Source organism: Triticum aestivum, chromosome 1B, assembly GCF_018294505.1.
Source record: "Triticum aestivum cultivar Chinese Spring chromosome 1B, IWGSC CS RefSeq v2.1, whole genome shotgun sequence".
NCBI classification, from domain to species: Eukaryota; Viridiplantae; Streptophyta; class Magnoliopsida; order Poales; family Poaceae; genus Triticum; species Triticum aestivum.
In genome coordinates, this window is record NC_057795.1 from 670,059,817 (window position 1) to 670,087,399 (window position 27,583).

General features: G+C 46.3%; 1 protein-coding gene, 2 non-coding genes and 1 pseudogene across 3 annotated transcripts; all 4 read left to right on the plus strand.

Annotated features, from left to right (window-relative positions):
* Positions 1–2,332: 2,332 nt before the first annotated feature.
* Positions 2,333–20,051, plus strand: LOC123147287 (uncharacterized; annotated as a pseudogene).
* Positions 20,052–20,436: 385 nt separating this feature from the next.
* On the plus strand, positions 20,437–20,508 carry TRNAQ-CUG (transfer RNA glutamine (anticodon CUG)). Its single transcript has one exon. It is a non-coding gene; the product is annotated as a tRNA-Gln (tRNA).
* Positions 20,509–21,958: 1,450 nt separating this feature from the next.
* TRNAQ-CUG (transfer RNA glutamine (anticodon CUG)) lies at positions 21,959–22,030 on the plus strand. Its single transcript has one exon. It is a non-coding gene; the product is annotated as a tRNA-Gln (tRNA).
* Positions 22,031–24,563: 2,533 nt separating this feature from the next.
* Positions 24,564–26,104, plus strand: LOC123099490 (uncharacterized). The gene is made up of 2 exons (XM_044521641.1): positions 24,564–24,671; positions 25,448–26,104. Exons 1-2 carry the CDS (start codon positions 24,645–24,647, stop codon positions 25,913–25,915), a joined length of 495 nt encoding a protein of 164 aa, XP_044377576.1. The 5' UTR covers positions 24,564–24,644; the 3' UTR covers positions 25,916–26,104.
* The last annotated feature ends 1,479 nt before the right edge of the window (positions 26,105–27,583 follow it).

Below are 27,583 nucleotides of genomic sequence, written 5' to 3' on the forward strand. Positions count from 1 at the left end.
TTTTTCGCCTAATCCTCGTTTTGGTGGTGTGCCTAGCATCGTTAGATGACATGTGGAGGTATGTCTCCGACGGTTGTAACGAGATTCGTTTGGTTTTTGTCTTTGAAGGATCCAATTGGATTCGATCTTCGTTCATCTATATTTGTGTGTCTACATGCTAGATTCTTTTGATCTATGGTTCTCATCATCGACGACGGTTGCTGTTTTGGTGTATTGGTACTCATGTGGAGCCTTAGGCATTAGAGCATTTTCAACAAGCGCGCTAAAATAATTTTTACAGTGCCGAAACAACATCTTTTTGCGCGCAGCAGAGCGCTGCCTCTAGTGGTTGTTGCAAAATATTGCATGCGCGTGTGGCTTTAGCAGGCGCTGCAAAAAAATGGCGTGTTTGTGCTACCATACAGTAGATAAGAACAATATGAAACTAGTCCATATGATACAAATAATAGATAAATACGACATATAGATAACATAGTTCAACCTCAACACCACGAACAAGTCCATACGATACAAATAAAAATAGATAACAAAAACGATACTACGGTACAAATATACTCGAAATTACTCCTCGTTGTCGTCCTCCTCCTCAGTGGTGTAGTCCGATGATAGAATCGCGTCATCCCGCCGAGGATTATTGTCGTCAAAGGTCGACACAACTCCCAATTTGCACTACGCTATCGCCAGGGCCTTCCGCCCACGTCTGTCCGCCCAATCCGCAGCTCGCTTTGCCCTCCTCTCCGCCCAAAAGTTGTTCTCAGTGGCGACGTCCTGCGGGAAGCGCTGGCGCCACTCCGTCATGGCGTACTCGTCTACCTCAGCGATGAGGAGACAGTGCTCCCGCCTACGTTGGATGCGGCGGTCCTCGTCGGTGATTAGCCGCGGCAGAGGCGCGAGGTCCTGCGCCTGCTGGCACATCCGTGCATTATTGAAGTTCATCTGCGAACGTGGCCTCGAGAGGCGCCAAGCCGTCGCGTCGTACGCGCGGCCGGCCTCGTGGGCGGTCTCAAACGTCCCCAGGCTGAGACGTGTATTATCGGAGCGGATCTCCGCGTAAAACATGCCGGAGGGGCGGACGCGGACGCCGCGGTAGCCGGAGGTGCTCCGTACGCGCGGCGGCATGTCAGCGGCGGGGGAGAAGGCACGGCGGCGGGGGTAGAAGGGCGCGGCGTCAGCGGCGGGGCGCTGGAGGCGAGGAAGAACGACGAGGCGGGGAAGAAGGAGGCAATGGAGTGACGATTGGCGGGCGAGCGCGTGCTGCTTTTATAGAGCGCGCCCGACGCTGCGCGCCAAATCTGCCATGCGCGGGGGGCGCTTTTTCACACGCGCGTGCACTTCTTTTTCCCGCGCCTGATTCTCCCGCCCCTGTTGGAGTGCGCCAAACCGGCCCACGCGCGCTAAAAGTTGCTTTTTCCCCACACGCGATATTTAACGCGACTGTTGGAGATGCACTTAGCACGACGACTTCCCGATTGTCTACTACAACAAGATTTGCCCGGTTCTAGTGAGGTACGCGCGATAACGGTGACACGCTTTCGGCTTGCTCTAGTGCTTGTGGTTGTCGTTATGTGGTGTAGATGTAATTTTTGGTGCTTCTTATGTTTTTTTTACTGTCTTAATGTTTGATGAATAGATTGAGTCTTTCTAAAAAAAATCATCATGGCAAGTAGTAATGGTGTATGCATCATGATAACTTTTGCACATGTCATGATGTGGTTTAAGCATGATGATAAATCCACATATAACGACCCCTCTGGATTGTTTATTCAATCTACTATATGGTCAATTATAAGGGCATGTACAATGGTGGCATATGGATACATATGTCTCATGATGAAGCATCTACATTCATTTTTCCTCTTCAATGCAAGCTATCACTAGTGGGCCTCATTAAAAAATAAAAAATAAAGACTCTAGTACACACATCTTTACTTTTCACTCCAACATTTTCAGCTTTTGTCACCGGACCATGCTTTTTCTCTTTAAGCACCCGCCTCCTGAAGAGGATCCTGCTTCCCTATCCGAACCTACTTTACGTCATATCCGATCCTACATGGCATGCGAGGCATCACCTTGAGGCTATGCATTGTACATGCCCTAATTGACCACATATCACCCAAAAAAAATGACCGCATACAATAAAAAGTTGGAGCGCGGAGGCGGCTCAAAAGTTCAAAAAATTGTTTTTCCGGTGGCAAACACCAAACAGGAAGGCCAGTACACCAGCTAGGCGTCAAAAGCGGGTGCGCCGTGGCAACGGGAAACGCCTCGAGAAGCGCCAAAATCGGCCACGGCCACGAGCTCAGCTACGAGGAGGGTCGGCAAGAGGACACGCGCGCGCGGGCCAAGCGAGCCAGTCACTCACTCACTCGGCACGGCAGTCGGCACCCCGCCTCCCTCCGGACGCGGCACGCGCGCGCGCACGTGGCAGCGGCCGCCCCGGATCTCGCCTCGGATCCTCCCTCGCTCTCTTCCGGCGCCACCCAGCCCAGACCAGCTACTACTACTACCTGCTGCCTGCCAGTAGTACCACCACCGGAGGTCAGGAGCCTCTCCCTCCCATGGCATTGCGTGTGATCCGCTGCTAGTGCTAGGTTGCTTTGCTCTGCTCGCTGCTGCTGCCGTGCCGACGTGCCGTGCCTTGTGGACTTCCTCCCTCCCTCCCCCGGTTGCGGGTGGGCTTGCAGGCGGGCGGGTGGAGTTTTGGTTGGGGAGAAAAGGAGAGGCGGAGGTGGAGGAGGAGCGCTGCCACGGCCGCTGCGCCAGGTGCCAGGCGAGGCGAGGTGAGGTGAGGTGGGTGGTGGCTCACGGGCGCTTCACGGGTTCTCCGCCGCCTTTGCTTTCACTCACACGGAAAGTGCCGCCGCGCGTGACGCCCCAACCGCCCCAACGCCGACGTCGCCGCGCCGCGCCGCATACATATCCCGCGCCCCTCCTCCTCCTGCGGTGCCACCCGTGCTCGCTTCGCCCGTCCGTCGATCTGCGCTCGATTGGCTCCGGCCGGCTGCCGGCAGTGGATGAGCATGGGGCGCTACGCGGGCGCCACGGATCCGGAGGCGGGCAGGGACGGGGCCGGCCAGGCCGTCCTGCTCCGCTCGCCCAGCGGGGCCACCGCGCGGGTGCGTCCCCCATCTTCACTCTCAGAGTCTCAGGCTGGTCGGGTTGGGCGTGATTCTGAATTTCTGATGGGGTTTTGGGGCATTGGTTGCAGGTGAGCCTGCACGGCGGGCAGGTCGTCTCCTGGACGAACGACCGCGGCGACGAACTCCTCTTCACCAGCAGCAAGGTCAGCCTAGCCTACCCCTCCTCCTGCTCCTCACTCTTCAGTTCAGCTCTGTTCTACTCTGCTCTGCTCTGCTCTGTTCTGTGCTGTGCTGTGCCGTGCCGGAGAAATTCATGTCGAGCAGTACAAAATACAAATTCCCCATTCAGTGTGTCACTTGCTTTCACTGTTGCGTACAATTACGCCAATGTGGGGGTGGATTATGCGCAGGCTGTATGCATTTTCTGAATTTAACATCGGAGGACAGACAAGAGTGTTTAAGTAGACTGTAATGGTGGTTGGAGAAGACAGGCTAGAATTTTGTTCCATAGTTCACATACTTCATACTTTGTGGTCCCAATTAAGGTCCATTTCCGAACCACAATGCCTTCCTCCATAGTCAGTTATGGTGCTACCTCCGTCCGAGCATCGGCTTCGTTGATCCATAGTCATTCGTCCGATTTGTAGGACATGTGGGGCTGTACCACAGTTGCAGTTAGTTACTCTTATGTCTTATGTGTTCCATTGTCTTACTAGGCACTTGCATATAACCCAGGTTCTTGGTGTGCAGGCAATCATGAAGCCACCAAAGGCGATGCGTGGCGGGATTCCGATATGCTTTCCACAGGTACCACACTACTACATCCCGCGGATAAGTTTTGTATCTGATTATCTGCATATCAGAGGGTACAACATACTACTCCCTCCGTCCGAAAAAGCTTGTCCCCCAAATGGATGTATCTAGCACCAAGTTAGTGCTAGATACATCAATTTGAGGGACAAGTTTGGGACAAGCTTTTTCGGATGGAGGGAATGGATAGGAGAGCAGAGCTGCTTGTTTTTCTTGGAGTTTACTGATAATAATTCAAACCCTATCAGTTTGGAAACTGCGGGACCTTGGAGCGACATGGATTTGCGAGGAACAGAATGTGGGCCCTTGACGAGGAGCGTCCAGGATTAAGTCGCAGTGACAGCGGCAGCAGATCTTCCGTTGACCTTATCCTAAAGCCATCTGAAGAGGACGTGAAGAGCTGGCCACATAGGTGTGCATCTCATCTCTGTTGATTAATCTGCACCTACTTTCTGGCTGCACATACTTTCTGTTAACAGCCGAAGCCTGTACCTCTGATGATATTTTGTTCTTCGATATTCGTATGATTAGATATGCGGTGCACGTTTAGTGACAATGTTCCTTTAGGTAGAGAATGTAGCATGATAATACCGATGTTCATACATATAGGGTAATTTTTCTGATGAGTATGGTTAAGATTCAGCGGCGCATTTAATTGGCGACTGGTAGCCACTTCGAATATAGATGCTGAAGACATAAGAATGAGAGGGGGATTTCCTTGTTCTCTCGTTCTTGTTCCGTATCTGTACCCCTTCCCTTCAGTGTTTGCATGCATTTTACCTGATCACTTGATTTTGGTTGCAGTTTCGAGTTCCGGCTGAGAATCTCTCTCACAAAGGATGGTGACCTCTCACTGGTATCGCGCATCCGAAACGTTAATGGCAAGCCATTCAGTTTCTCATTTGCCTACCACACATACCTCTCAGTCTCAGACATCAGGTCAGCCGACATGCACCCAACATAAGCGCTTTCTTGCGCCTCACTGTCGAACTGCCTTCTGTTGATGTCATACAATGTTGACACAAATGACTTTTGGCATGCCCTGTTAACTTCAGCGAGGTGAGGATAGAAGGCCTGGAGACCCTCGATTACCTGGACAATCTCAGCCAGCGGGAACGCCACACCGAACAAGGAGACGCCATAACCTTCGAATCAGAGGTGAATATCTGAATATTAAGAGAAGCTTCAACAGTAATGTATACATTTCAATTTATTGATGCTAGCTCAAACTCAAACCCATCTTTTCGAATGTCAGTATGCATTTCATTTAGCAATGTCAAAATTTCAGAATCGTGCTGTTTCTCTGCAGTGAAAACTTAACTGGTGCTAACACCTGGTGTGCCTGCAGGTCGACCGGGTGTACGTCAGCTCGCCGAACGTGATAGCGGTGCTGGACCACGAGAAGAAGCGCACGTTCGTGATCAGGAAGGACGGGCTCCCCGACACCGGTAAGACACCGACGCACATCATTTCATCCGTTTCCATCCGTCCGGCCATGGTGGTGTATGATGGTAACGCAGTCTGCATATCTCCTCCGTGATGGTGCTGTTGGCATGGCAGTGGTGTGGAACCCGTGGGAGAAGAAGGCGAAGACGATGGCGGACTTCGGGGACGAGGAGTACAAGCAGACGCTGTGCGTGGACGCGGCGGCGGCGGAGCGGCAGATCACGCTGAGGCCCGGGGAGGAGTGGACGGGGAGGCTGGAGCTCTCCGCCGTGCCGTCGACCAACTGCAGCGACCACCTCGATCAGCCCGGCATCATGTGATGTGTGGCGTGGTTGGTGATAGGTTGCAGTGCTGTCTGTATGTGTAGCCACCTGTCTGTCGGTCAGTCAGGGAGTCGCTTTCGTTGTACTAGCATCTTTGTACATGGGATCAGTAGGTTTGGTTGGATCCGTGGTGGTGGTCGGCCGGCGGCGCTGGATTCGCCGGCGCCGAGACCTGGTTTCTGGAATGCCATCAACCTTTTTTTTTAAGTCTTGCTTTTTTGGTGAAGGGCGCTATTTATTGACTCATAACTTATAATCGAGCGATACAATCACAATGAGTATGCACCCGGCCTCTGCATAACTATGATGTACACAGCGAACACACGATCACGTCGGTACACAGCAAAGTCATATACAACAGTGACCATCGGCAAAAAGTTTCTTGACAGCATAAAGACTACACCGTCGGCAAAAAGTTTCTTGACAGCATAAAGACTACGAAAAAGGTTCTCAAAAGTCTCTTGACAACATAAAGACTGCGAAAAAGGTTCTCAAAAGGCGATGTCTTCAGGAAGGGAACGACACGCGAACGTGCCATCGCCGGATCCAACCTCTGAAGGACACGCGAACGTCGTCATCGCCGGATCCAACCTCTGAAGGGCAGATCGTGCAAAGGATCCAACCTCCGAAGGGCAGATCGTGGGTTTTCAACCTGAAGAACAAGTCCGAGCATACTCCAATAATGCCCTCATCAGGGTAACGACACAAAGAACGGCGTCATTGTCAGGTATAACTAACAAGGGTCGGACCTAGGGTTTTCACCCCGGAGACCGAGACCAGGTACTCGAGAAGCACCACCCAATCGAGTCATCTTATGTTGTCTCCTCCACTTGCCACGATCCCAGCAACTGCATACACACACGGGGTCTGATGCGAGCAAAGGTCATGCTGGCACGAGCAAGCTGATGAGCCGTGTCAAGAGCTGCTCGCCACAACATGACGAAGTCATTGACAACAAGGAAGGGCATTGTCATTGCCAAAATCCCAAGTTTGGGACGCTTTGGAGGCCCCGCATCATCGTCAGAAGTGGCAGCCGATGGTTGATCTGCATCAGAAGATGCACCACCGTGCGCCGCCACTAGCTTCGCTATCCTCGCCTGCTGTAGCAGATGACATCGAGGGGAAGGACATGACCGTCGTCATACATCGACCACGAGTCATCAGGTCATCCAAGTTGAAACAGGTTGCATCTCTTGTGCAGTTTTCCTGGCTCCAACGAGGTCGCTTCCCAACCAAGATAGAGCTGCATCCGCATGGTATGCCAGCAACGAGGCCACCGCTCACGTCCACGATCTGTCATTGTTGCTGCAATTTCCAACCTTCATGACGTCTGGTCACTGCTCGTACCTCATCAGATGCCCGCCTAAAATGCCGCGGGAACAGACCCCGCCGCCACCGGCGGCCGCACGGGCAAGCCCGCTGGTGCCGACCGGCGGCAAGGGATGGGCGCACGGAACGAAGGAGACGCGCGATTCAGGATCATGGTTCGGTCGAATCTATGTTCCACGTCGTACGATTCTCCAGCCTTCTGCATGCGGATCGGTGTGCCTTTGAATTCAAAAAAATGGGTTAAGGCTTAAACAACTCTAGGTCTGCGTTAATCTCTTTGCTTATACTGATGGGCTAGCGCACCCCTAGGCCTGCGCGGGCTAGTTTCGTTTACTTCGTATTGATGGGTTGGCACACTTCTCTAGGCACTTTAGCGCTTGAGCCAATGTCCGATGAATAAAAAAACGTTTGTCTGCGAGTTATTTACCCAGAATCACCACATTTGGGGCTAGGGTAACCAGTTGGTACCAGATTTGTGCCAAGGCACAAAAACCCACCGAAATTGTGCCTAACATGTAACGCGGAGCACTGATACTGGGATTTGGTCGCGAAAACAGCCGAACCGACAAATAGGGCCCGCCTGTCGGGCTGACGTGGCGAAGACCAAAAAGTTTGACCGACTGATGTGGCAAATGAGACACGGGCCCTACCTGTCAATGACTAGAAAGTCATCTTCTTGATGACATTTTTCCTATGGAGCATTCCATCGAGCACTTTGTCTGCGTTCATCCTGTAGCCATTGAAGAAGGCACAGAATGCCATGGCCACGCTGGAGCAGCGACCAAAGGAACGGCGAGCCGGACTTCTCCATCCCGTCCGCAGGCTCACGCAGCTCTTCCTATCCTCCTACCAATTACCAAGGTGGTGACCACCTTGCTGAAGCTAGCATACGCGGCGGCGCGGGTAAGGTGTCGGGCGAGCCAAGTTGTGGCTGCGTGGGGAAGGAGCGAGTGGCTCACCTTGAGCACGTATGAGTGCTCGGACACGCCGACGCCATGAATGAGCACACCTGCGTGAAGAAGAAGGCAAGGGCATGCTTGTCGTCGTCCATGGAGGCTGCCCGTCGCGCTGTCCGACGCAGTCGCCCTGCCCAAGAGGCAGCGCGGGAGCTGCGCCTCCTTGCTGGCCCTGCCCACAGGCCAGCACGCCGACGCGAAGCGTAAGGCGGCCCTGGGCTAACTCGAGTAGGGCTCGGCTGCCGTGGCCATGGTGGCCATGGAGCTCTCGGCTCGGCCGTCCATGCCGGCGGGAACGGCGGCGGGATTCGAGGGTTCATGACGTGTAGGGAAGAGGCTGAGGCGGCCTGGGGCAAGCTCGAGCAGGGGCTTGGCTTCCATGGCTATAGAGCTCTCGGCTCGCATGGCAGAGATGGCTGGGATGCCCACGAGCTGCTCGACGCAATGCTCCAAAGAAATAAAGATGGGATGAAGATGAACACGTGTCAATGACAGGCGGGACCCGCATCTCATCTGCCACCTCACCTAGTCAACATTTTTTTATTTGCTTGGTCTTTGGCGGGCCCTACCTGTCGGTTCGGCTGTTTTCGCGACCAAATCCCAGCATCAGTACTCCGCGTTACATGTTAGGCACAATTTCAGTGGGGTTTTGTGCCTTGACACAAATCTGGTACCAACTGGTTACCCTAGCCCCAAGTGTGGTGGTTTTGGGTAAATAACTCTTTGTCTGTTCATCCATGGAAGTACTGTTTATTTTTTATAAATTCATAAATATGTTATATGAAGATGTTTAACATATGAATTGTCTGTCATAAAAACACTTGACTTCCAACAGAGATGCCACCATAAAGTGACATGAAAACACTTGATGTTCATCACAGAGGCAGATATGTCAGACCTCCCAATTTCAAAAAATGTGAACTGAACGCACACACACAAAACACAGAAGTTATTGTAACAACAAGAAATACACTTACTTTTATCATGTTTTTTCTGGCTGAAGCTCCCGGCACCATCATATAAACTGAAGGCGTTAGGCTTCGTTTAGTCAGCAAGGCCCTTCTTGATTGTATTCAGAACATTCCCTTGTTGGTGGACCAACTTGTTGATGTTTTTTGCAACAATAAAAATATATGTGAGATATCTTGAGGAATTTTGTTTATCTATTAAGTATTACTGATATCATTGGACTTTGAACCGGAAGAGTTCTTGTTGAAAAAGAACTATGTGAGCGAACACTGTTTGCCATAGACTGGATAAATGAAAAGAGAAGGAGGTGTGGGGTGAGGATAAACCAACAAACAAACAAACCTTTCCCAAAAAAGATAAATAAACAAATAGTAAACAGTGTAGATTCTCTACCTTGTCATTGCATCGTACTCCCTCCGATCCGCTTTAGTCTGCGCATAACTTATTTTGATTTTTTCCTTAATAGTCTGCGCGCGTTGGCAAGTTTCCGAGCATGCCCTCTTTTGACCGGAGTAATTAGCATTGCTTTGGCAGCTGCAACGAAATGGCAGCCAATGAATCACGCCATGCAGCGGGCCCGTACTGCGGGTCTGGGAGAGATAAGAGGAGCCACATGGTCCGGCCAATCCAATGCATGCAGTAACTGAAAATGTCCAGCGCTTTCCATGCATGCACAAGGGTAAAACAGTCCAAAAAACAACCAGCTGGGCTCTTCTTGGTATTTGGAACGCTACTTATGCGCAGAGAAAAAAGAATCGGAGGGAGTATACCTTAGCCTACTCATTGTTGCTCTTGGGAAGAGAGAACAAATAAACAAATAGGAAACAATGTTGAGATGCATGAAGACAACATTGCCATGCCCGTTGGAGTCTTGACTATTATATTGCCTATTGTATACGAATTGAGTAGGGTTGCTTAGCGATGCAGGGCTCATAAGCTAGAATAAACAATTCACGCAATGCATGACCACACCAGCTAACCCCCTTGAATAGTTCGCGCCATGCATTCTATAGCATGCAAACTTTTTTCGCCATGACTTGTTTAATCAACCATGCACAAATCTGTAGGAGCAGTGTCCAGGAATCAATGGCTTTGAGCGTAGGTTCAGCTGGACCATGATCCTGACCAACATTTTTGCGGAACAAAGGTCGAAAAGGGTGGATCGCGAGGCCTCCCGAGTCGCCGAGGCGGACGACGCGGGGGCGATTATTTTTCATCCAGTCACTTGAGATCGTTCCTTAAAAGTCTTGCTAAGTCTCACTGATACTATATCCGTGAGATCTTATAACGGGATCCGTACAAAATTTCCTTTTTAGTTTTTCTTTTCCTTTTTTTGCATATAATGTCACTGAGACTTGGTTAAATCCAGCTACACCTTTTTTTAAGTCTTCTGGTTTCTGGAATGGCATCGGACCTGGTTTCTGGACCTTTTTAAGCTGACGTTCTATCAAAAAAAATAGTATTCTCTTTAAAAGAAAATTCATCAATCGGGCCGTAAGTTGTCGATCCACACTTTTAGTTGGCCGCCCACCAAGCGCCGAAAAGCCCGGGAAAACCCCGCCGGAAATGGAGCGCGGCGGCGGTAAAATTTCCCCAATCTCTCCGCCTCCCTCCCACTCCACTGCGACCAGCTCTCTTGGCGCCTTCCATCCATCCCCCCGCCCCCCTCCGCGACCAGCTCCCGCCAGGCGGCCGAGCCCTAGCGGAGCGCCATGGACTCGGCGGTGCTCCCGCGCACCTTCGCCGGCCTCGGCGGCGGCGCCCCAAAGGAGGAGGACGACGACGGAGGCGCCGGCGGCTACGTCAAGGGCGAGCACTGCCTCGGTACCCCACCCCAACGCCCCTACTCTCGCGCCTCACCTCCGGCCTTTCGCTGTTCGCCGACTCCCGCTGCGCGTTTGTGCTGACAATCTGAAGGATCTGCAGAGGCTGCTGCGGCGGGAGGTCTTCAGGCAGGTCCGCGAGTGGAAGTTCGCGTCCAGGGGTCCGGCGCCCATCATCGAGAGCCACCAGTCCGACCGCAACCTCGGCATCACGGCAGGTAGAATTTTCATTCCCTCGCTGAAGCTCTGCAATTAGTGTGATTTAATAACTACGTACAGTAATTTGTAGTTGCTCGCTATTAAGTCTAGCCTGCATTTTCAGGCGCAGAAGGAGAATGCTGCACGGGTTAAGCGGTGAGCATGACAGCATCGATAATCGTCCAGTATCATCTGATGAAGAAACATTGCAAGCACGCAAGCGCAGGTAATTTCCTGCATGGAGTTGCTTACACGAGTTAATTGAAATTCTATTGGTGTGATATGTTTTTCTTTGAGTTTGTTACTGTTGATGAACAATATGCAAAGCTTTGTGTGTGCTCTAAAAAGACTGTTTTACTCTTAAAAGGCCTTTTATACCAGAAAGTATGATTGCTGACAAATGCCTGATTTTTTTCCATTATGTAATCTAAATCATGACATTTAGATATTTTTGTTTACCTTTATTTGAAGTTCCAGTGATTATGCTGGAAATGCCATGGGATATGTATGCACAAACATTTGTTTTTGCAGAACAGCATCACATTATTAGGTATTGTCTAAAATTTATTCTTTTGACATACTACATGGCATGTATTGTGATGTTGGTTTTTTACTTTCTTCATAGGCAAACATATAACTAATTTAGGACTGCAGGTTGCATTTTCCCTCGCCAAGAATTGAGTGCAAACATGCCACAGATATATGAAGTTATTTATGTTGCCTTGTCCGTTTTGATGTCTTGAGTGTTTCCTTTCATCTATTGCAGAACCAAAACTAAGGAGCTACCAGCGGTGGATCTTTCACCAAGTATATCACAACATCAAGAGACTTTGCAAGGCACGGATTCTGATGATGACACCATAGGATGTATGCTTAGGTGAGCTCATTTGGCTTTATAGACATCAAGGACTGATTATTGAATGCTCCCTAGGTGAGTATTATAAAGGTCCAGATGTGTCATTTTTCCTCAGTTGCCGTGAACCTGTAGTACATGCTCAACAGTCAGTTATGTATAGTTATCAGAAAGATGGGATGCATAACTTAGCAGAGCAAAGATGTTCAAACTAGTACATATGTTGCCCTAAGCACATCATGATTAGAAATTAGTGTGATCTAGTAACTAATTGGTAGTTACTCGCCAAGTCGCCATTAAGTCTAGCCTGCATTTTCAGGCGCATAAGGAAAAGGCTGGATGGGTTAAGCAGGAAGTATGACAACAACGATAATCATCCAATATCATCTGATGAAGAAACATTGCAAGCACGCAAGTTCAGGTAATTTCCTGTATGGAGTTGTTTACATGAGTTAATTCTATTGGCGTGATATGTTTTTCTTAGTTTGTTACTGTTAATGAAAGATATGCAAAGTTTTTGTCTGTGCTCTGGAAAGACTGTCTTACTATTAGAAGGCCTTTTATATGAGAAAGTATGATTGCTGACAAATGCCCGGAAATCGGCAGATATATTTTTGGTTAATTTCATTTTAAGTTGCCATTGATTAGATTAGGATACCCTCTATAATTTAGGAGTCTAGGTTGCATTTTCTTTGATCAGAATTGAGTGCAAGGTTGGAAAATCAAGACCCCCCCTCCCCCGCGTCGCCCTCCCCACGGGCGACTCGGGAGGCGACGCAGCCCTCAAGCGCTCCCTCCCCTCCTCCTCCCCCTCCCCCTGCCGCCGCCGGTGCTCCCCGCCGGGCAAAGCCCTGGTGGATCCGGCGGCGGCGGGACTTCGCTCCCAGGCGGCCTCCCCCCTCGAGCGTGGGGCTCGACGAGGCTGACGGAGCTGCGCTTCTCCGAACCTAGGGTTTCGCGACGGCGGCCCCAGATCCAGAGGGTCGGGCCTCTGGACTGGCGTGGCGAGCACGCGGGCGGCGCGGCGCGACCCTTTGGGGGCGCGGCTGCGGCTGCTTGGCTGTGCCCCGGCGGATCCGGGTGGCGGAGGCTGCGGGCCGGCGCGGCAGCGGCCATGGTCGGCGGCGGCAAGGTGCAGGTGGCTGGTCTCCGCGACGGCGCCACTAGCCCTGCTCGACGCGTCCCGTGCGATGGCTGGCCTTGTCTGGCAGCCATCCAGCAGCTGCTGCACTGCGCTGGCCGGTGCTTCCCTACATCGACAGTGACAATACGTGGTTTCCCTCTCGGTGCTGGTGGTCCTCTCTGGCGATCTGCTTCCCCATCTCCTGTTTGCTCTGCTTCGGCGGTTTTGGGGTTCTGGTCTTGGGCCGGGCGAAATCCCTGCGCGGCGTTGGCCTGCGCTGACAACGGCGACACCTGAGGGTGCCGTTACCTCCATGGAGGCGCTGTCATGGCCCAGACTGGACCCTCTCCTCGGGCACCGGGGGAAACCCTTGGTCCAGTTCCCTGGACAAGGCAGCGACGGCGTCTCAGCGCCGTTCCTTTCTTGAAAGCGCTGCTTGGGTCGCACTTGGAGTCCCCTATGCGTCAGCTGGAGATGGTGGCCTCCCCGGTCTTTCCGGCGAGGTTTGCTGGCAATGCGATGCTGTGATGAGGGCTGCAGCATAGAGCGTGGGCGTCCGGGGCGCAATGTACGCCGGCGCCGGCACGTCCAAGACGATGGCTTCGCTAGTTCTGGCTGGGTCCTGCCATCCACCTGCCGTCTCCTAGGCACATATGGGTGGAAGGTACGTTGGCCCGGTCAGCCCTGGAGATGCAGTCTTCTTCGGAGGCGCCTGGCAACGGCTGTGACGCGGCCTTGAGGCTCTGTGTCTAGCTACCTTGCCATTCATGGTTGGAGGCTGGACAAGGCTAGACCTTTCGTTGTTGCGGTCTGTAGTTGGTAGCACCTCCTCACCTGCTTGTCTGGTGAGGACGATGGTGTGTGTGCGTGTGTCCCTCCTCCCGGGAGGTTGTACCTGTACTGCTGTTCTCTTCCTGTTCAATGAAATGAAACGCAAACTCTTTTGCGTTTTCTCGAAAAAAAAAGAATTGAGTGCAAACATGCCACAGATATATGAAGTTATTTATGCTGCCTTGTCTGTTTTGATGTCCTCAATGTTTCCCTTCATCTATTGCAGAACCGAAACTAAAGAGCTGCCGTTGACGGATCTTTCACCGAGTATATCACAGCATCAAGAGACTTCGCAAGGCACAGATTCTGATGGCGAGACCATAGGATCAATGCTTAGGTGAGCTCATCCGGTTTTATACACATCAAGAACAAACCACTGAATGTTCAGCAGCTGATATTATAGAGGACCAGCTGCGTCATTCTTCCTCAACAATCAATTTTGTATAGTTATCAGTAAGATGGGCTGCATAACTTAGCAGGCCAAAGATGTCAAAACTAGTACATCAGTTGCCGTAAGCACATCATGAAAATATATTAGTGTGATCTCATAACTAATTGGTAGTTACTCGCCATTAAGTCTAGCCTGTATTTTCAGGCGCACAAGGAAAAGGCTGGATGGGGTAAGCAGGAAGTATGACAACAACAATAATCATCCAGTATCATCTGATGAAGAAACATTGCAAGCACGCAAGCGCAGGTAATTTCCTGCATGGAGTTGCTTACATGAGTTAATTCTATTGGCGTGATATGTTTTCTTTGAGTTTGTTACTGACACTGTTAATGAAAGATATGCAAAGCTTTTGTCTGTGCTCTGAAAAGACTGTCATACTATTGAAAGGCCTTTTATGTCAGAAAGTATGATTGCTAACAAATGCCCGGAGATTCTGCAGAGATATTTTTGGTTAATTTTATTTTAGGCTGCTATTGATTATGCTGGAAATGCCCTGAGATGTATGAGCAAACATTTGTTTCTGCAAAACAACATCACATTCTTTGGTCCTGTATGAGATTTATTCTTTTGATTACTTTCCATAGCATGTTTCTGATGTTCTTTTTTTAGTTTCGTCGTAGGCAAATGTGGAAATAATTTAGGACTCTAGGTTTCATTTTCCCTTGCTAAGAACTTTTAGCTTCATCATAGACAAATGTGGAAATAATTTAGGACTATAGGCTGCATTTTCCCTTGCTAAGAACTGAGTGCAAACATGCCACAGATACATGCATTATTTGTGTTGCCTTGTCCGTTTTGATGTCCTGAGTGTTTACCTTCATCTATTGCAGAACCAAAACTAAGGAACTGTCATTGGAGAATCTTTCACCGATCACATCACAGCATCAAGAGACTTCACAAGGCACGCATTCTGACGATGAGACCATAGGACATGTGCTTAGGTGAGCTCATTTGGCTTTATATACATCAAGAACTGATTACTGAATGTTCATCAGGGGAGTATTCTAAAGGACCAGCTGTCTCATTCTTTCTTAGTGGCCGTGAACACGTGTTACATGCTCAACAATGGGTCATGTATAGTTATCAGTAAGATGGGATGCATAACTAGCAGGCCAAAGTTGCCAAAACTAGTACATACATGGTCGTAAGCACATTGTGAAAAGAAATCAGTGCATTTAATAATTAATTGGTACTGTAGTTACTTGCTATTAAGTCTAGCCTGCATTTTTTTCAGGCGCACAAGGAAAAGGCTGCTTGTGTTAAGCCATAAGAATGATAACGGCGATAATCATTCAATATCATCTGATGAAGAAACATTGCAATTACGTAAGCGCAGGTAATTTCCTGCATATAGTTGCTTTCATGAGTTAATTCTACTGGCGTGATATGTTTTTCTTTCAGTTTGTTCCTGTCAATGAAAGATATGTAACGCTTTTGTGTGTGTGCTCTAAAAAAGAATTTTTTACCATTAAAAGGCTTCTATATTAGAAGTATGTTTTCTGACAAATGCACGGCAATTTTGCCAGTATGCAATCTAAACCGTTAAATGCAGATATTTTTGTTAACTTATTTGAAGTTGCCAGTGTTATGCTGGAAATGCCATAGAATGTATGAACAAACATTTGTTTCTGCAAAAACAACATCACATTATTTGGTCTTGCATGACATTTATTCTTTTGAGTACACTCCATAGCATGTATTGTGATGTTCGTCTTTTAGTTTTGTCACCGGCAAATGTGCAACTAATTTAGGACTCTAGGTTGCATTTTTCCCTTGATAAGAATTGAGTGCAAACATGCCACAGACATATGAAGTTATTTATGCTGCCTTGTCTGTTTTGATGTCCTGAATGTTTCCCTTCATCTATTGCAGAACCGAAACTAAAGAGCTGCCGTTGATGGATCTTTCACCGAGTATATCACAGCATCAAGAGACTTCGCAAGGCACAGATTCTGATGGCGAGACCATAGGATCAATACTTAGGTGAGCTCATTCGGTTTTATACACATCAAGAACTGAATGTTCATGATGCCAATTGTTAAAACTCATTGAATTATATGCTATGATTTTCTTCCCTCAACACATTTTACTAGGACTAACTACTTTTGTTTTTAAACAGTAGAGGAAAGAAGAAAAGGTTATCCACATCAGATGTTACAGAGAATAAACAAGAACACCTAGATTCTTTGAAGAACATTGGTCTGGGGGTTGAGACTATCGGTTCAAATATGATGTAAGCTCGTATAAGTTATTTACCTCACATGCTTGGAATAGCTTAATGTTCATGTTTTCTCATATATTGTTTCCATATTATGCACTTATGCCTAGTGAAAGCTGAAAAGATGTAGACATCTTACTATAGCATGTGCAATAATGATTACTATAGTACTTGACGCTGCCTTGTCCGTTTTGATGTCCTGAGTGTTTCCTTTCATCTATTGCAGAACCAAAAATAAGGAGCTGCCATCTGTGGATCTTGCACCAAGTATATCACAGCATCAAGAGACTTCGCAGGGCACAGATTCTGATGATGCGACCATAGGATCTCTGCTTGGGTGAGCTCATTCAGCTTCATATACACCAAGAACTGATTACTGAATGTTCATGATGCCAATTGTTAAACTCAACGATTTATATGCTATGATTTTCTTCCCTCAACACATTTGAATGAGACGAATTACTTTTATTTTAAACAGTAGAGGAAAGAAGAAAAGGTTATCAACGTCAGATATTACAGAGAATAAACAAGAAGACCTAGATTCTTCGAAGAACATTGGTCTGGGCGTTGAGACTATCGGTTCAAATGCCATGTAAGCTCATATGAGTTATCTATCTCACATACTTGGAATAGCTTAATATTCAAGGGTGTATGTTTTCTCTTATATTGTTTCCATATTATGCACTTATGCCTAGTGAAAACTGAAAACAGGTAGACATCAATAACCAGTGAGAGTACCTTACTATGTCATGTTCAATAATGATTACTATAGTACTTGATGCTGCCTCCTGTTTTGACATACTGAGTGTTTCCCTTCATCTATTGCAGAACCAAAAATAAGGCGCTGCCGTCCGTGGATCTTGTACCGAGTATATCACTGCATCAAGAGACTTTGCAGGGCACAGATTCTGATGATGAGACGATAGGATCTCTGCTTAGGTAAGCTCATTCAGCTTCATATACATCAAGAACTGAATGTTCATGATGCCAATTGTTAAAACTCATTGATTTATATGCTCTGATTTTCTTCCCTCAACACATTTTACTAGGACTAACTACTCTTGTTTTTAAACAGTAGAGGAAAGAAGAAACGGTTATCGACATCAGATGTTACAGAGAATAAACAAGAACACCTAGATTCTTCGAAGAACATTGGTCTGGGGGTTGAGACTATCGGTTCAAATATCATGTAAGCTCGTATAAGTTACTTACCTCACGTACTTGTAATAGCTTAATATTCTATGTTTTCTCATATATTGTTTCCATATTATGCACTTATGCCTAGTGAAAGCTGAAAAACATGTAGACATCTTAGTATAGCATGTGCAATAATGATTACTATAGTACTTGACGCTGCCTTGTCCATTTTTGACATACAGAGTGTTTCCCTTCATATATTGCAGAACCAAAAATAAGGAGCTGCCATCCGTGGATCTTGCACCAAGTATATCTGAACATCAAGAGACTTCGCAGGGCACTGATTCTGATGATGTGACCATAGGATCTCTGCTTGGGTGAGCTCATGCATACACCAAGAACAGATTACTGAATGTTCATGATGCCGATTGTTAAACTCAATGGTTTATATGCTATGATTTTCTTCCCTCAACACATTTGAATGAGACTAATTACTTTTATTTTTAAAACAGTAGTGGAAAGAAGAAAAGGTTATCAATGTCAGATATTACAGAGAATAAACAAGAAGACCTAGATTCTTTGAAGAACATTGGTCCCGGCGTTGGGACTATTGGTTCAAATGCCATGTAAGCTCATATGAGTTATTTACCTCGCATACTTGGAATAGCTTAATGTTCAAGGGTGTATGTTTTCTCTTATATCGTTTCCATATTATGCACTTATGCCTAGTGAAAACTGAGAACAGGTAGACATCAATAACCAGTGAGAGTACCTTACTATATCATGTCCAATAATGATTACAATAGTACTTGATGCTGCCTCGTGTTTCTATACACTGAGTGTTTCCCTTCATCTATTGCAGAACCAAAAATAAGGAGCTGCTGTCCGTGGATCTTGTACCAAGTATATCACAGCATCAAGAGACTTCGCAGGGCACAGATTCTGATGATGAGACCATAGGATCTCTGCTTAGGTAAGCTCCTTCAGCTTCATATATACATAAAGAACTCATTATTAAATGTTCATGATGCCAATTGTTAATACTCATTGATTTATATGCTATGTTTTTCTTCCCTCAACACATTTGAATGGGACTAATTACTTTTATTTTTAAACAGTAGAGGAAAGAAGAAAAGGTTATCAACGTCAGATATTACAGAGAATAAACAAGAAGACCTAGATTCTTCGAAGAACACTGGTCTGGGCGTTGAAACTATTGGTTCAAATATCATGTAAGCCTGTATAAGTAATTTACCTCACATACTTGGAATAGATACGTTGTTTCCTGTATTATGCACTTTATGCTTAGTGAAAGCTGAAAACAGGCAGACATGAATAACCATCTAGAGTACCTTACTATAGTATGTGTAGTAATGATTACTATAGTACTTGATGCTGCCTTGTCTGTTTTGATGTATTGAGTTTTTCCCTTCATCTATTGCAGACCCAAAAATAAGGAGCTGGCCTCGGTGGATCTTCCACCGGGTATATCACAGCATCAAGAGGCTTCACAGGGCACAGATTCTGATGATGAAACCATAGGATCTCTGCTTAGGTGAGCTCATTCAGCTTTACACATTAAGAACTGAGTATTGGATGTTCATGATGCTAATTATTAAACATCATCAGTTTATATGCTATGAGTTTCTTCCTTTGCACACATTTGACTGGACCAGTTCCTTCTATTTTTAAACAGCATAGGAAAGAAAAGAAGGTTATCTACATCAGATGTTACAGAGAACAGACAAGAACACCAAGATTCTTCGAAGAACATTGTTCCGGACATGGATACTATCGGTTCAAATGTCATGTAAGCTCATTTAAGTTATTTACCTGACATATGAGGGCATCTATGCTGTTTCTGATACACGCACTTTTGCCTAGTGAAAGCTGAAACAGGCAGGCGTCAATAACCATCGATAGTACATTAATTACTATAATATGTGAAATTATGATTTTGTTTTGAATGATTATGAAATGAACTTCACTTTTCAGGGACGCCCCTCTCCATCCGGAGCTGAACTCATCTAATGATAACGTTGGTGATGCTGAACTTCTGGATGACTTGAGTGAGCCTGAGCTGGATGGTCGTGAAGATACCGAGAAAAAAATCATCGACGACAGAGACATGCCTGAATCTGGGGACATGACAGGCTCTAATGCCGGTCAGAAGGCTGGTTTGAAAAGAAGACAGAGAATGGTAATTGACGACGATGACGACGAGTAGTTTACTTGAAATTATTTAGTGAAAAGTCGGACACTGCAGCTGTTTGGAGTAGATGGTCTGCTACTGCTATGGTGAGGAGACATGCTTCTGAGTTTGGGGCTGGAATTTGGCAGTAAGCAGATGCAACCTGAGGTTGCCAGGCTCTTGTTTTTGTACATGATTTATTTTCCAAGTTGGCCCTGGTGTCTCTCCGGCCAGTGCTGCCATATTTCCAAATGTACTAGCCAATCGCATTATGGCTCTATGGGAACACAGTGCTCTCTTTGTTTAACTTGCACGATTCATTCTCTACGATAATGAAGAGTGCATCTTGATGTCGATGTGATTCATCTCGAGAGCTACACCAAGAACAATGTTGTCTTCAAAGGCAGGTCTACTAGATTCCTTCTTTGGCGTAGCAACTGAAGCACCATCTCCTTGTCCTTCGGATCCCTGAGCCTTCCCTTCATCAGCCTTGGAAGTAGTAGAGTTGTGGGAGATGGTATTGTTGTTTTCACATGATCCTTCTTCAACCCAGCATCGTCAACATGAACCAATTTTTTCTCCTCCTGCTTCTCCGAGTTGTTTAAACTAGAACCATCTGCTGGCTGTAACCAGCTTGAAGACGCGCTCTAGTTATTATATTATAAAAAGATGGATATTGGGAAACCGAATCAACAAACGGTCCCATGGTCTAGTGGTTAGGACATTGGACTCTGAATCCAGTAACCCGAGTTCAAGTCTCGGTGGGACCTCTTTTTTTTTCCTTCCTTTTTTTATGTGCTTGAACAAATTGGACTTATTAGAAAATGTGTGACCTGTTATTTTTTTGTATCATTTTTATGTGCTTGAGCAAATTGTGATTTTGTTTTGAATAATGATGGAATGAACCTCTCACTTTTCAGGGACGACGACGAGTAGATTACTTGGAATTGGCGAGTGAAAAGTCGGATACTGCAGCTGTTTGGAGTAGGCGGTCTGCTACTGCTATGGTGACTTGGGAGCAGGAAATTTGCAGTAAGCAGATGCATATTGAGGTGGACGGGGTCCCACCTGTCGGCCACACATCTTTTTTCCCCTTCTCCTTTCTGTCCCGGCGCGAGAAGTAGAAGCAAGCGGCGTGAGTAGGCAACAAACGGACGCGGGAGCAGGCGGATCGACTCAAAAGGGAGCCGCTGCGTTGACCAACTGCTGCTAGCTGGCGGTGTCGGTGCGATTCGACGGGAGACGGACTGGAGAGCGGCGGCGTTGACCTGGCCGGGGCAGATCGATTCATCGGCGTACAGACGTGCTCGGAGTGACTCTGGCCGGCAATGGCGACGCCGGCCTCTACCTCGGCCCAGGCTGGACGGGCCGCGGCGACGGTGTCCTCTGCCTCGGCCCGGGGCAGGACGAGCGGCGGCCTCAGACTTGACCGTGGCCGACGACGGATCTGTCTCGCTGGAGTGGGCCGGTGGTGAGGGAGAGAAAAATGTGGGGAGGAAGGAGATAAGAGGTGTGGCTTACAGGTGGGCCCCCGAGCACCTCAGCAAGCCAAACACCGACTAAGACTAGTCTTTGCCACATCAGCCCGTACAGACGGGTCCCACCTGTCAGTTTTGTCGTTAGTCACGATCAAGTCTGATTTAGTGCATATTATTATTCACTTGTCATAGAAGTGATGGTCTTTCGTGATTTTTGACAAAAACCGTAGTTTTGCAGCATCCTAGTCACAAATGTGATGGCTTTGAGCAATTTACTCCCATATTTTCAAATGTACTCCCTCCGTAAAGAAATATAAACGCTCTTATATTTCTTTACGGAGGGAGTACCAGCCAATTAATCATCGCATTATGTCTGTCTGAGAAGTGGGAACACAATGCTCTCTTATTTAACTTGCATGATTCATTCTCCATGATAATGAAGAGTGCCTCTTGATGTTCGATCGATGCGATTTTTGCAATTGGAGACATGTAACACTAAGTTACTCAGAGGTAATGAATGTCATTCAGAATAACAAACTGAAAACTCTGCAACACTTGATTCAAAAGAATTCACACCAGTAACCGGCGAGAGTACCATGCTGTAGTACGTGCAATGATTATCCAACTGTAAACCGAATTTCTCACTTTTCAGGGACGCCCCTCTCCATCCGAATTTGAAATAACTGACGCGCTCTAGTTATTATATTATAAAGATGTAAATAGGGAAATTGAAACAACAAACGGTCCCATGGTCTAGTGGTTAGGACATTGGACTCTGAATCCAGTAACCCGAGTTCAAGTCTCGGTGGGACCTCTTTTTTTCCGTCCTGAAAAAATATGACATTCCCCTCTTCTTTTCATGAAAAATGTTACTGTTTGATCATATCTTTATCGGAATGTATTATTTCTACTTTCTTATTTGGTTCGTCGCTATTGTTTTGAATCTTATCAATAGTGTTTGTTCTATTTTGGTCTGCAATTTTCCATATGACAATACAATCATTCCATATTTCTTATTCACTAGAGTAATTTTATCCGAATCAACATCGTCGTGTCTCCCGTATTTTTCAAACGCCATGCGATGTCGCTATTCCACATCTCGTTTTGTCCCAGATACGTGAATGATGTACCAAACTTCTTTTGGTCTTCTCATTGAAAATAGTTTCAGTGCTCGCTAACATAAAAGATAGTTGGATCACGACATACAATGATATGCGGTCCAGTCTGCTCGACATGATATCTGCTCAGTTTCGTACTTTGCCTACGTGTTTGATACCACGCTTATCAAGGCAGGTGTCAACCAAAGCGAACCAACCTATGATTGGATGGTTAGAGGGACAGTGCTATCCCCAGCCCGACAGGGTTCAAGTCCTGGTGCTCGCATTATTTCTGGATTTATTTCAGTATTTTCGGCGATGCATCTTCAGTGGAAGGAGACGTTCCCTTTGACGACGAGGCGCCTACGGTGACTTTATAAATCCCAAGATGATATGCCGGCTCAGTCTCTCGAAGATGCTCATAGGGGTAGGATGTGCGTGCGTGCGTTCATAGTTCTGCAGGGCAGTTTCGATAGACCAAAGGCTCTTGGAGTTTGATATGGCTCATGGGAATTGTATCTGTTGTTTGGTTTGAACTTTCAAAAATGCGATAAGGGAAGTGCACCGGACGAGTGACAACTGTTTGTATTAGATAGCTAATGTTCTCTAATAGAACTATCACTAGTGCAGGAAGAAACATCCCATACAGTTGAAACCATTGATCTCATCGGCCTGTGTTTTGACCTAGTTTCTTGAATCGCATCAGACCTTGTTTAATTCATTTTGCTTGTGACGTAACCAGTTGCCACTTGGCGTCTTGGCCTAGGCATGGCCTGTTGTGGGACATGCTTGTTCTGAGTCTCAGTGCTCCATTTTCCCCTACAAAAATGTTGGCAAACAGACATATCAACTTGGACGTTATTAAGGAGCAAGCGATTGCTCCCTACCCATATCCAGCGTCGGTCTAAAATTAGACAATCGCTTCGCCCCCCATTGTCTCCTTTCCTTGCAAATGAGAAGCTTGACATGTCTCCTCTCGTTGATCTGAAGAAAGAAACTCTGAGTATCTCCAGGATGATCCATGATTTAAAATTTTGAAAATTAGTCGGCTTGCCAATGGGGTCGCTCATGAGATTGCTAAGTTCACCCTTGGTACTAGATCTGATGGCCTTGTTAATAATTTTCCGCCCTGCTAGTGAATGATTTTTTAGCAAACTGTAATGAATGATTGTCATAACCTTTATAATTAATTAACATATGTTTTTTAATAAAAGGCAACCAACACCCTACCTTTCCCTATTTCACGCCAAAACCTCTATGCAGGGCCAGTCTTGAGATTTCGAGGACTCGAGGTGAAACTAAAACCTCAGGGCCCTTAATATAAACATCAAATTAATGATCTGCATAATTTATATTAATGTCCCAATAAATAGTTAAAAGTTCATCCAAAAGATATATTTGCACCAAGTAGAGAACACCTAGCCTCAATATATGGACTGAGGGTAGTAATGGCTAAATTGTGATTGGTGTGCAAAATAGAGCAATAATAGATTCTTCTACGCTGAGACATATATTTAACAGTTCATTTGCTTGCAGTTAGAGCAACATGAGGTCAATATTAGGCACATGTTCACAATAACTTTAGGTGTTTATAGATAGTTTGGGAATTTCAGCAAGGTTTCTATAATTTGACCTTATTATATAGAGACATTTGTCTAACGGGCAATGAACATGACAAACCAACAATATAGACCAGGTTTTGTAATTGCAATTGAGGCTCTTGGAGAAATATCCTCGTACCTAGACATTTTTAGGTTGAAATTTTACCAGTTGAAGGTGTGAAGCTTGACCTGCAAACATGAACCCATCAACAAAACAATAGATTACAACTAATTAACCAAGAAAAACTGATATTTATATCATACCCTACATGACATGATTTCCCAAGTTGTAGACATTGGGGCGTCTATTTGGAGAGCTAGTGGATGACTAAATAGCTAGCAGACATCATACCTAATCAACTCTAGTCCTAGAAGATGGCTTGACATGCGTATGGGGCATCTCCGACAGCGCATAAGTAAGCATCAAGACAACAATGTATGGGACAATCTCTTCTTGGTTGGCGTGGGTTTTGATCGCCTTTCGCTTCCCGGCCTGCATTGCGCTGGTTTGGGCCTCCCTTGGTCTTGGGGGCCCGGGGCCGCCACTTCTCTTGCCCCCTCCAAGACCGGGCCTGCCTCCATTCCCCCTTGTAACAACCCAGGAAAAACCTAGGGTACAAAAGGCACGCGCCAGGGACAATACAACCCCCCCCAATCCTCCCCAGCCGCCGCCGTCGCCGCCGTACTATAGGCACCGGAGAAGAGGACGAAGAAAAGCCTCCTTAAGGAAATGGAAGCAAACAAGAACAAATCTCAGGTAATACAAAGTATTTTGTTCATACAAACTAAGCAAAAAAGCAAGATCATGCCCTAGAAATTGCCTGCAAATTCGGCATATGTTCCCCTTTAGTTTCGTTTCTGTTTGTTGGACTTAATTTCCCCCAGTTAGAATTATTGCATACTCACAACATGTTCTTGCCTATGCATATACTATTATTTTGCCTCTACTATACCCCAGTTAGCGTAACTCTACTCCCCCCTTCTTCTATCTGGCAAACGATTGTGCTTGATACGATTTGCCCCTCTTCTTGTTAATGTTTTGCGCTTGGTGCCTGCAGTGGGAAGATATTAGGGAAAATAAGAGAGATTATGGTTAAAACACAAAAGAGATGCAAGCAACTATGTGATTGATGTGAAAGCAACAACAAATTGTGAAACAAAATTAAGAAAACTAGATGCATATAAAAGTTCCTCCTTCTATCCAGGGCCAGATGGGTTTCTTCCCTCCAAACTAGTTTGATGACAGCAACTTCGTACATATTTTAGAATCAACTTTGTGTATGCATGAAACAAGACGTTCGGTGTATTTTTCCTTACTCTTTATTTTGTTTGCCTACAAACAAGGATTCAAAACCACGTGCTTTCTATGACCCCTTGATGCCACCAATTTCATGGGTGTGCTTTGATGACAACAATTTAATACATATTCATACCTTTTTGCATGCAAAAAGAATGCATGTCATCTATCATGTATGCATGCAATAAAGATTATAATCAAAATAATGTTGAATTACTCTCTTTTTTGTTTCATAGATGGCTGGCCTTGATCTGAATGCACTACCGGATGAATGCACAGATGCAGTTACCTGGACTGATGTGCATTGTTCTGCTTTGGAAGATAATGTGTCCCTGGAGGATGTTATTATTTCCAAGAAGCCGTGTCGTGCTTCCTGCCCTGCACCTTTGGATGTCTCTGAATTGCGTCGCAGTTCTCGCCGCACCAGGTTCCAAGGATTTAAGTCTCCATCTGTTGTTGATCATCCCAGGAGGCGCCCCTTAGTCAAGCCTCACCACTCTCCTTCAGCTGCAGCTGGACCACATCTACCACTGGCGGCCCCTCGTACTGCTAGCCCATCTGCGCCTGCACCGCCTCCACCATCCACCACAATACCCCTTCTCCAGCACATCGGTGTCTCCTATTGCAGCATCTCAGCTTCAGAGCGGTCCGACGAGTGCCTTGTGCAGGCTCCATCCACTGACGATGATGGGAACCCTACCTGATCGGCTGGATCTTTTTGGTCATTGCACCAAGAGTGCACTTATCTTAGTTTCATGTCGTGCCGCAATTCCATTGCCCCTAGCCCTGTTCAATATTTTGCATGTGGTCCATCTAAACTTCTTTCATATTATATCAATTTTATTATTTGGAAGATCTTATGACGGACCATCCAAGATATTATTTTTTATGAATAGCTATCTGCATTGTGTGCTAAGATTGATGAATCAGGTAGTTCAATTGTTTGTCTCATAGAGACTAAAAAGGAAGATTTTGACCACACCTTCATTTAGAAATTCAACCCAAAAATATTAGACCAATTTGAGTTTATTCCTTATTTGGGTGCATATGCATGTTTTCTTATTGCTTGGGCCAGTTGGAATTTTACTGATTTGGTGCTTCATAGTTAACCTTTCAGTTTATTTCCGCTCTTCCGAATAAATTTTTTAACCTCACAAACATATATGGGTCATTCTCTCAGCTAGACAACTCTCTGTGGATTAGTTTCATGGGCATGATATTCCCCTTGATGGGTTACTTTTTCTTGGTGATCTCAGTTTCAGTAGATCAAGTGAAAATAAAAACAAACAAGGTGGTAATGTGGATGACATGAATGAAATCATCAGTGAGCAGTCTATGATTGACATTCCTATTAAATTTTGGCAATATACATGGAGAAATATGCAAAATAACCCGTTGCTTGAAATTTTTGACAAGGTGTTTTCCTCGGTGGAATGGACGACGATCTTTCCCAACACTTTTAAGTCACTTGCTAAACCTCTCTCACATTATGTGACCCTTTGTGGTTAGTATTGACTGTGGTATAGCCCATTGTAAATTGTTCCATTCTGAGAGCTTCTGGCCACTTCATCCCATGTTTTTTTAGGTGGTGCAACAATTTTGGAACCTTCCCACCAGGGCCAACAATAGTGCCTCCTCATTATTGGCAAAAATAAATCTAATGCGTGATTTGAAGCACAAGAGTAAATCTATTTTAGTGTTAAAGCTTCATTAAAAAATTGAAATGAGCTTCTGCTCTAGTTGGTTGCGCTTGAAGACAAAGGAAAACTCTCTGTTCTAGAGTCCAATTTCAAATATGTCCTCAAAGCACATATATTAATGCTCCTCACTTACCAGAATCATATACTGGAAGAAACGTTGTACCTATTGTTGGGTCATCCTTGGTGATGAGAACACAAAAGTATTTTCATGCCAGAGAAAAAGAAAGATACACGTGCAACTCATTTGCTTTAGTCTCAATGCCCGATGGTTGTGGGCTGGAATCACATTCAGAGAAGGCAGTTCCTTTTTATGCGGAGTTCAAGCAATGAATGGAAGTCTCTTTCCCTCCTAACATGTGTTTTGATCTTGCTAATTTGATACAATGTGTTGAGGATTTCGATCATGTTTCTGGTCCTCACCCATGAAGAATTAGGAAATGCCTTTATGAAAATTCAGCTGATCATGCTCCTAGGCCAGAAGGTTCTAATGGTCTGTCAGCATTCTGGGATCGGGGGTACCCAGACCTGCCTGCCCGCGGCCTAGCGCGTGGCTCTGCTAAGGGCCCAGTACAACCCAATTCCAGGACTTCACGGACAAGACCCTCGCGAGGGCCCCTGCCTCGCGAGGAGAATGACATCGAGGCCCCTCGAGGAGCGGTCCCTCGAGGACGC